This window comes from Gobio gobio (genome assembly GCF_949357685.1).
Source record: "Gobio gobio genome assembly, chromosome: 10".
NCBI classification, from domain to species: domain Eukaryota; kingdom Metazoa; phylum Chordata; class Actinopteri; order Cypriniformes; family Gobionidae; genus Gobio; species Gobio gobio.
In genome coordinates this window covers 55,090,682-55,101,390 of record NC_137116.1, presented here as the reverse complement: position 1 = coordinate 55,101,390, position 10,709 = coordinate 55,090,682, and the positions used below count along the sequence as shown (strand labels likewise).

General features: G+C 32.6%; 1 protein-coding gene across 1 annotated transcript in view; it reads left to right on the top strand.

The window, feature by feature from the left end:
- Positions 1 to 1,451: 1,451 nt before the first annotated feature.
- The window catches only part of dhx37 (DEAH (Asp-Glu-Ala-His) box polypeptide 37), a 50,165-nt gene continuing 40,907 nt past the window's right edge, over positions 1,452 to 10,709 (top strand). Inside the window, exons 1-5 of the mRNA XM_079827827.1 lie at positions 1,452 to 1,508; positions 1,869 to 2,003; positions 8,060 to 8,226; positions 8,322 to 8,434; positions 8,949 to 9,285. Of these exons, the coding sequence (XP_079683953.1) occupies positions 1,913 to 2,003; positions 8,060 to 8,226; positions 8,322 to 8,434; positions 8,949 to 9,285 (708 nt within the window). The 5' untranslated portion in view covers positions 1,452 to 1,508; positions 1,869 to 1,912. The remainder of the gene's footprint in view (positions 1,509 to 1,868; positions 2,004 to 8,059; positions 8,227 to 8,321; positions 8,435 to 8,948; positions 9,286 to 10,709) is intronic.

The window sequence follows — 10,709 nt, the reverse complement described above, 5'->3', positions numbered from 1 at the left end:
TATAATATAATATAATATATAAAATAATAATATAATATATAAACTAATAATATAATATAAATTAAAATAATAATATAATATAAAATAATATAATATAAAATAATAATATAATTTAATTTAATATAAAATAAGAATATAATATAATATAATTAGTAAAATAATATAATTTAATATAATATATAAAATAATAATATAATACAATATATAATATGATATAATATATAATTTGATATAATATAATATAATATAATATAATATAACATAATATAATATAAAATAATAATATAATATAATATAATATATAATAATATAATATAATATAATATAACATAATATAATATATAATAAAGAAAGGTTTTTCTCAGTGAAAGTAATATAATATAATTAAAATAATATAATATAATTAATATAATAATACAATTTAATATAATATAAAATAATGATATAATACAATACAATACAATATGATATAATATAATTAATATAATATAATATAATATAATATAATATAATATAATATAATATAATATAATATAATATAATATAATATAATATAATATAATATAATATATAAAATAATAATATAATATATACACTAATAATATAATATAAATTAAAATAATAATATAATATAAAATAATATAATATAATATAAAATAATAATATAATTTAATTTAATTTAATATAAAATAATAATATAATATAATTAATAAAATAATATAATTTAATATAATATATAAAATAATAATATAATACAATATATAATATAATATAATATAATATGATATAATAATATATAATTTAATATAATATAATATAATATAATATAATATAATATAATATAATATAATATAATATAATATAATATAATATAATATAACATAACATAATATAATATAACATAATATAATATAATATAATATAATATAATATAAAATAATAATATAATATAATATATAATAATAAAATATAATATAATATAATGTAAAATAATAATATAAAACAATATAATATAACATAATATAATATAATATAAAATAATAATATAATATAATTTAATATAATAATATAATATAATATAAAATAATAATATAATATAATATATAATAATATATAATGTAACAATATAATATAAAATAATAATATAATTTAATTTAATATAAAATAATAATATAATATGATATAATATAAAATAATAATATAATATAAAACAATATAATATAACATAATATCATATAATATAATATAATATAATATAAAATAATAATATAATATAATTTAATTATATAATATAATATAATATAAAATAATAAAATATAATATAGTATAAAATTTTATAAATTTATATTAATTTTATAAAAAGTATAAATTTATTTAATTTAATTTCATTTCATTTCATAAATGTTTTTGGAGGAACTCATGAACTCATGAACCCCGGAACCTTTTATCGCTGATGAAGCGCGTCGGTCTCATTTCACAGTCGCACAACATCACTACAGGATCGACACGTGAGTTTCTTCGAATTTGTTACTTTATGATACATTTAGATCAAAATGTTATAATGATTTGTATGAAAATGAAGGACGCGATGATCCTTATAAATGTCGTGTATGTTTGATGAGTATAGCCTCCCCGGCGGTGATGTTGTTAATGTGCCGCTGATCTCGAGCAGTGTAAACACGAGCACTTTCATCATAACATCATCTCTATATTCACAACACAGAACATACTCCAGGCAATGAGGGCTGAAACTCACAAAAACATGTCCAGTGATTGGATATATAATGTTTGCACGAATGAAATGAAGAATATTAATAGCCCGTTACATGTTTTCACGGTGACTTTATCTCCCTTAATAAACCTCGCAGATGTTCCTGGCCGGACCTTTGACCTTTGACCTGTGAGTGTGGCCATGGGCAGACTGAGGCAGAAGCACAACTGGAGAGGCCGACAGCAGAGCACATCTGTACAGAGGCAGACAGATGTGCAGGTGGAGATCCAGGGTAAGGGCATTTAAAGGGACAGCGCGCTCAAAAAAGACCATTCCTGACCCTCAAGCTGTTCCAAACCTGTACGAGTTTCCTCCGCTGAACACACAAGAAGATATTTAGAGGAATGTTTGTAACAAATTAGAGAGAGCAACCATTAACTACTATAGTAGGGGGAAATACTATGATGGTCAATGGTTGCTCTCTCTGATTGGTTACAAACATTCCTCTAAATATCTTCTTTTGTGTCTGAAGATGAACAGGCGACATGAGGGTCAGTCATTAATGACAGAATTTGCATTTTTGGGTGAATTAACCCTTTAAAGTCTCATCCATGTTTCCACTCACATGTATATTTGACCTTGCTTTACTCTGTTCCTACACTACTTTGAGCTATTATACAACATTTCAAGTGTGTAGATTAAAATAAGAGCAGATTTATGGGTTTAAGACATTTTTAATTGGGTGTGTTGTTTGGAGAAAATGTTAAAAAATAGGCGCAACTTAAGAGGTTAATAGAAGAAAGAAGTTCATGCAGGTTTGGAGCATCATGAGGCGATGACAGAACATTAATTTTTGGGTGAACTGTCCCTTTAACATCCAGCATGGAGAAGTGAAACAGGACATAAATGCAATAAAAAAGGCCACAAACACATTTAGTATTTACTGTAAATTACATAGTTTGTTTGTACTTCTCTTTTTGATCCACTGGTCATAATGAATTCAACGGTTTTGGTTTATGTTTGCAGATGCAGATGTATGATTTGTGTTAGTCATTTATTTTTTTGCTTCCAATTCATTCAAAATACCGGTAATTATAAAATGATCACAAAACAAAGTACAATTTATTGTCATTATTATTTTTTAAATCATTGTTTTATTGTGTTTTCTTGTTATATTATAATAAAGCTTTTGAAATGCTTTTCTCAGTGAAAATTCAGAATTAAAGCAGGGTTTAACCTCTTAAGCTCTGGATGTGTCTGAGCCAAATGTAAAAGCGACACACACACACACACACACACACACACACACACACACACACACACACACACACACACACACACACACACACACACACACAGGAAACCCTCTGAAGTTTTATTGTGTTGTTATTGTGATGATGATGATGTAGTGTAGTGTGTTATTGTGTGATGATGATGATGTAGTGTAGTGTGTTATTGTGTGATGATGATGTAGTGTAGTGTGTTATTGTGTTGTTATTGTGATGATGATGATGATGTAGTGTAGTGTGTTATTGTGTTGTTATTGTGATGATGATGATGAAGTAGTGTAGTGTGTTATTGTGTTGTTATTGTGATGATGATGATGATGTAGTGTAGTGTGTTATTGTGTGATGATGATGATGTAGTGTAGTGTGTTATTGTGTTGTTATTGTGATGATGATGATGATGTAGTGTAGTGTGTTATTGTGTTGTTATTGTGATGATGATGATGTAGTGTAGTGTGTTATTGTGTGATGATGATGATGTAGTGTAGTGTGTTATTGTGTGATGATGATGATGTAGTGTAGTGTGTTATTGTGTTGTTATTGTGATGATGATGATGAAGTAGTGTAGTGTGTTATTGTGTTGTTATTGTGTGATGATGATGATGTAGTGTAGTGTGTTATTGTGTGATGATGATGATGTAGTGTAGTGTGTTATTGTGTGATGATGATGATGTAGTGTAGTGTGTTATTGTGTTGTTATTGTGATGATGATGATGATGTAGTGTAGTGTGTTATTGTGTTGTTATTGTGATGATGATGATGAAGTAGTGTAGTGTGTTATTGTGTTGTTATTGTGATGATGATGATGATGTAGTGTAGTGTGTTATTGTGTGATGATGATGAAGTAGTGTAGTGTGTTATTGTGTTGTTATTGTGATGATGATGATGATGATGAAGTAGTGTAGTGTGTTATTGTGTTGTTATTGTGATGATGATGATGATGAAGTAGTGTAGTGTGTTATTGTGTTGTTATTGTGATGATGATGATGATGAAGTAGTGTAGTGTGTTATTGTGTTGTGATTGTGATGATGATGATGATGAAGTAGTGTAGTGTGTTATTGTGTTGTTATTGTGATGATGATGATGATGAAGTAGTGTAGTGTGTTATTGTGTTGTTATTGTGATGATGATGATGATGAAGTAGTGTAGTGTGTTATTGTGTTGTTATTGTGATGATGATGATGATGAAGTAGTGTAGTGTGTTATTGTGTTGTTATTGTGATGATGATGATGATGAAGTAGTGTAGTGTAGTGTGTTATTGTGTGATGATGATGAAGTAGTGTAGTGTGTTATTGTGTTGTTATTGTGATGATGATGATGATGAAGTAGTGTAGTGTGTTATTGTGTTGTTATTGTGATGATGATGTAGTGTAGTGTGTTATTGTGTTGTTATTGTGATGATGATGTAGTGTAGTGTGTTATTGTGATGATGATGATGATGTAGTGTAGTGTGTTATTGTGTGATGATGATGAAGTAGTGTAGTGTGTTATTGTGTTGTTATTGTGATGATGATGATGATGAAGTAGTGTAGTGTGTTATTGTGTTGTTATTGTGATGATGATGTAGTGTAGTGTGTTATTGTGTTGTTATTGTGATGATGATGTAGTGTAGTGTGTTATTGTGATGATGATGATGATGTAGTGTAGTGTGTTATTGTGTGATGATGATGAAGTAGTGTAGTGTGTTATTGTGTTGTTATTGTGATGATGATGATGATGATGATGAAGTAGTGTAGTGTGTTATTGTGTGATGATGATGAAGTAGTGTAGTGTGTTATTGTGTGATGATGATGAAGTAGTGTAGTGTGTTATTGTGTTGTTATTGTGATGATGATGAAGTAGTGTAGTGTGTTATTGTGTTGTTATTGTGATGATGATGATGATGTAGTGTAGTGTGTTATTGTGATGATGATGATGATGATGATGATGAAGTAGTGTAGTGTGTTATTGTGTTGATGATGATGATGATGATGTAGTGTAGTGTGTTATTGTGATGATGATGATGATGATGATGATGATGATGATGTAGTGTAGTGTGTTATTGTGATGATGATGATGATGAAGTAGTGTAGTGTGTTATTGTGTTGTTATTGTGATGATGATGATGATGAAGTAGTGTAGTGTGTTATTGTGTGATGATGATGAAGTAGTGTAGTGTGTTATTGTGTGATGATGATGAAGTAGTGTAGTGTGTTATTGTGTTGTTATTGTGATGATGATGAAGTAGTGTAGTGTGTTATTGTGTTGTTATTGTGATGATGATGAAGTAGTGTAGTGTGTTATTGTGTTGTTATTGTGATGATGATGATGATGATGATGATGATGATGTAGTGTAGTGTGTTATTGTGATGATGATGATGATGATGATGATGATGTAGTGTAGTGTGTTATTGTGATGATGATGATGATGATGATGATGAAGTAGTGTAGTGTGTTATTGTGTTGTTATTGTGATGATGATGATGATGAAGTAGTGTAGTGTGTTATTGTGTGATGATGATGAAGTAGTGTAGTGTGTTATTGTGTGATGATGATGAAGTAGTGTAGTGTGTTATTGTGTTGTTATTGTGATGATGATGAAGTAGTGTAGTGTGTTATTGTGTTGTTATTGTGATTATGATGATGATGATGTAGTGTAGTGTGTTATTGTGTGATGATGATGAAGTAGTGTAGTGTGTTATTGTGTTGTGATTGTGATGATGATGATGATGAAGTAGTGTAGTGTGTTATTGTGTGATGATGATGAAGTAGTGTAGTGTGTTATTGTGTTGTTATTGTGATGATGATGATGATGATGTAGTGTAGTGTGTTATTGTGTGATGATGATGTAGTGTAGTGTGTTATTGTGTGATGATGATGAAGTAGTGTAGTGTGTTATTGTGTTGTTATTGTGATGATGATGATGTAGTGTAGTGTGTTATTGTGTGATGATGATGATGATGTAGTGTAGTGTGTTATTGTGTTGTTATTGTGATGATGATGATGATGATGTAGTGTAGTGTGTTATTGTGTGATGATGATGAAGTAGTGTAGTGTGTTATTGTGTTGTGATTGTGATGATGATGATGATGAAGTAGTGTAGTGTGTTATTGTGTTGTGATTGTGATGATGATGAAGTAGTGTAGTGTAGTGTGTTATTGTGTGATGATGATGAAGTAGTGTAGTGTAGTGTGTTATTGTGTGATGATGATGAAGTAGTGTAGTGTAGTGTGTTATTGTGTGATGATGATGAAGTAGTGTAGTGTGTTATTGTGTTGTGATTGTGATGATGATGATGATGAAGTAGTGTAGTGTGTTATTGTGTGATGATGATGAAGTAGTGTAGTGTAGTGTGTTATTGTGTGATGATGATGAAGTAGTGTAGTGTGTTATTGTGTTGTGATTGTGATGATGATGATGATGAAGTAGTGTAGTGTGTTATTGTGTTGTGATTGTGATGATGATGATGATGAAGTAGTGTAGTGTGTTATTGTGTGATGATGATGAAGTAGTGTAGTGTGTTATTGTGTTGTTATTGTGATGATGATGATGATGATGAAGTAGTGTAGTGTGTTATTGTGTGATGATGATGAAGTAGTGTAGTGTGTTATTGTGTTGTTATTGTGATGATGATGATGAAGTAGTGTAGTGTGTTATTGTGTGATGATGATGAAGTAGTGTAGTGTGTTATTGTGTTGTTATTGTGATGATGATGATGATGATGAAGTAGTGTAGTGTGTTATTGTGTGATGATGATGAAGTAGTGTAGTGTGTTATTGTGTTGTTATTGTGATGATGATGATGAAGTAGTGTAGTGTGTTATTGTGTGATGATGATGAAGTAGTGTAGTGTGTTATTGTGTTGTTATTGTGATGATGATGATGAAGTAGTGTAGTGTGTTATTGTGTGATGATGATGAAGTAGTGTAGTGTGTTATTGTGTTGTGATTGTGATGATGATGATGATGAAGTAGTGTAGTGTGTTATTGTGTTGTGATTGTGATGATGATGAAGTAGTGTAGTGTAGTGTGTTATTGTGTGATGATGATGAAGTAGTGTAGTGTAGTGTGTTATTGTGTGATGATGATGAAGTAGTGTAGTGTAGTGTGTTATTGTGTGATGATGATGAAGTAGTGTAGTGTGTTATTGTGTTGTGATTGTGATGATGATGATGATGAAGTAGTGTAGTGTGTTATTGTGTGATGATGATGAAGTAGTGTAGTGTAGTGTGTTATTGTGTGATGATGATGAAGTAGTGTAGTGTGTTATTGTGTTGTGATTGTGATGATGATGATGATGAAGTAGTGTAGTGTGTTATTGTGTTGTGATTGTGATGATGATGATGATGAAGTAGTGTAGTGTGTTATTGTGTGATGATGATGAAGTAGTGTAGTGTGTTATTGTGTTGTTATTGTGATGATGATGATGATGAAGTAGTGTAGTGTGTTATTGTGTGATGATGATGAAGTAGTGTAGTGTGTTATTGTGTTGTTATTGTGATGATGATGATGAAGTAGTGTAGTGTGTTATTGTGTGATGATGATGAAGTAGTGTAGTGTGTTATTGTGTTGTTATTGTGATGATGATGATGATGATGAAGTAGTGTAGTGTGTTATTGTGTGATGATGATGAAGTAGTGTAGTGTGTTATTGTGTTGTTATTGTGATGATGATGATGAAGTAGTGTAGTGTGTTATTGTGTGATGATGATGAAGTAGTGTAGTGTGTTATTGTGTTGTTATTGTGATGATGATGATGAAGTAGTGTAGTGTGTTATTGTGTGATGATGATGAAGTAGTGTAGTGTGTTATTGTGTTGTTATTGTGATGATGATGATGAAGTAGTGTAGTGTGTTATTGTGTGATGATGATGAAGTAGTGTAGTGTGTTATTGTGTTGTTATTGTGTGATGATGATGAAGTAGTGTAGTGTGTTATTGTGTGATGATGATGAAGTAGTGTAGTGTGTTATTGTGTGATGATGATGAAGTAGTGTAGTGTGTTATTGTGTTGTTATTGTGTGATGATGATGATGATGAAGTAGTGTAGTGTGTTATTGTGTTGTTATTGTGTGATTGTGTGCAGATGGAGCTGCTCTAAAAGGAGTGGATGACTGTAATGCTCTGGTTCTGCCCGCCTCCAGAACCAAGAAACTAAAGGTGGCTCATCCGGTGTGCAGGAAGAAAGCCCTGACGAAGAAACAGCGGAAGAACCTGGAGAAAGTTCTGGAGCTGAAAGAGAAGAAAGCCCATGTAAGAGCGAGCGAGTGTGAGATTGTGTCACTGGTGCTGTGTGTGATTCGTACGGGATGTGATGTGTGTGTGTGTGTGTGTGTGTGTGTCCACAGAGAGCGGAGATCTTCTCTAAGCTCGCCGAGGTCCAGCTTCCTGAGGCTGAGCTCAAGCTGCTCTACACCACCGCCAGACTGGGCACCGGAGACAAACTCTACCAGCCCAAAGAGTGAGAGATCCGCCTCACAGATGATGTCACACATCGCCCGTCCGCCGCATAGATATACATAATCAAGGCTAGATGTCTCGTCCGCTGCTGGCCAATGGAGGTCGACGCTCGCTCCTGGCGGCCATCTTGTCACACTCAGCTCGCTCACTCATTGTGTTTTAATGGTGTTATAAACGTCAGAGATGTAGTTATGACACTGCATACTTATGAAAAATTATTCATAATTTGTTAAATCGTCCAGAATTATAGCCACATTAATAACGTTTTTAAGAAACCAAACCATTTGTAAATCCGTCCAGATTTGAGTGAGATAAGAGTATTTGTGTTCAGATCACTCGCCTCACATCAGGAGCCCGCCAGCAAGCTGCCCTGTGACAAGATGGCCGCCAGAAAGCTGGCCTGTGACAAGATGGCCGCCAGTGATGACGTTAGAGACTCCGCCGTGAGACATCTAGCCTTTATTATGGATATCTATGGTCTGGCTCATGTTTCTGTTTCCTGTGTGTGTTTGCAGATCTGCGGACGACGGTGAGGAAGGCCAATCATCTACTGTGAAGATCAGCAGCTTGAGCGGAGCGAACAGGAAGAGGAGAAGAGCGGTGGAGGAGGAGGAGGAGGAGGAGGAGGAGGAGGATGAGCGATCTGAGTCAGAGTCATCCGAAGAGGAGGAAGAGGAGGAAGAGGAGGAGGAAGAGCCCACAGGAGAGCAGCAGGTGCTGACAGAGGAGCTGAAACACACACAGACGGACGTTAAAGAGGAAGTGCAGAAGAAGAAGAAGAAGGAGGAGGAGGAGGAGGAGGACTCTAAACCTGCCGTGTTCATTCCTGTGGATCGACTTCCGGAGATTCAGGTATAGGATTGGTTTAAAATCGCCATGAGATGCGCTCTTCTCCTCTAGTGTGCCGTATATCGAGTGAAGCGCTTCTCAAACAAGAACAAATGTAGGGCGGGGCTTGAGTGTGGATCTCATGTGAGTGACAGGTGGCCCCGCCTATCAGAAAAGAGAAGAGATGAAGTCACTGCAAGAGGGAGGGGAAGTTATTCTGATGTGATGTGCATGGATAAATCATTTATAATAAACACTGCAATATTACGTTAAAAATAAGTTTCGTCACTTTTGATTTTGTAGTAGTATCAAAAGTAAATTTCCTTTTTTATGTCAATGCATTATTTCATTATTGTTGCATTATTGTTGTATAAATGCACGCTATGCCCTGGTGGTTTAAGCCAGTCAGTGATGCTCCATACGACCACCTTGAACTCATTTAAATACTTAAAAGTTACAAAGCTACTGTCACTTTAAGGCAGAATGCACAAATCCTACACACTGATACACATCCGATATTCCCCCAACTGTTTACGTTCACTTAAGACATAATCATACAAAAGTAAGCTCTATTCAGTGCTCGTGCTCATCTGAGAGGCACAAAAAACAGACTGAGCTCTTTCATCAGGCTTTCTCAGATTCATCCATATGTCTATGCTTCTCTTTCTCCCAGACATTTACATTTTTGAACATTTTATGAGACATGCATCAAGTGTATGCCAACGAAACTAATCTTTAATCTTTTCAGAAAACTGAAACGTACTTTCTAATATGGCCATGGGTGCACACACTGTGCCGAGGAACCGTCTTCCTCCATTTTGTTATAAACTGATCAGTGTTCAAAAAATGTTGGGAAATTATGACCCTACAAAAGTGATAACTTATAGGCTGTCTGAAAAATCATCCACTGACTTGCAAAGCTGCTACAGAAACGACTTTTGACTTCGAGGATCTTGATAGAAATGTAGTGGAGTAAAAAGTATGATATTTGTCTTTCAAATGTAGTGAAGTAAAAGTTTCCCTAAAAAATAATACTTCAGTAAAGTACAGATACTCAAAAAGTGGACTTAAGTTCAGCACTCGAGTAAATGTGCTTCGTTACTCTGGATTTTGTAATAGTATTTTTTATTACATTTTCTTAAACACAAAAATGTACATCACATGTCTGTAACAATACATATAATGTACATAAACAAAACAAACAAAACAAACAAACAGGGGCTCGTATTACAAGAAAATTACAATAGTACAAATGGGTACTACAATATGTACTTAGAGGGCCAGAGTTAACAATACATTACAGTAATCAATACCCAGAAATATAAGCAATAAAATAGGGTTAATATATTGCACAATAAAATACATTTAATACTAATTATTGAATATAATACCTAATCAAGCATTTTGTTCCTCTATTATATGGTTAATATCCTCATGTTCAATAAATA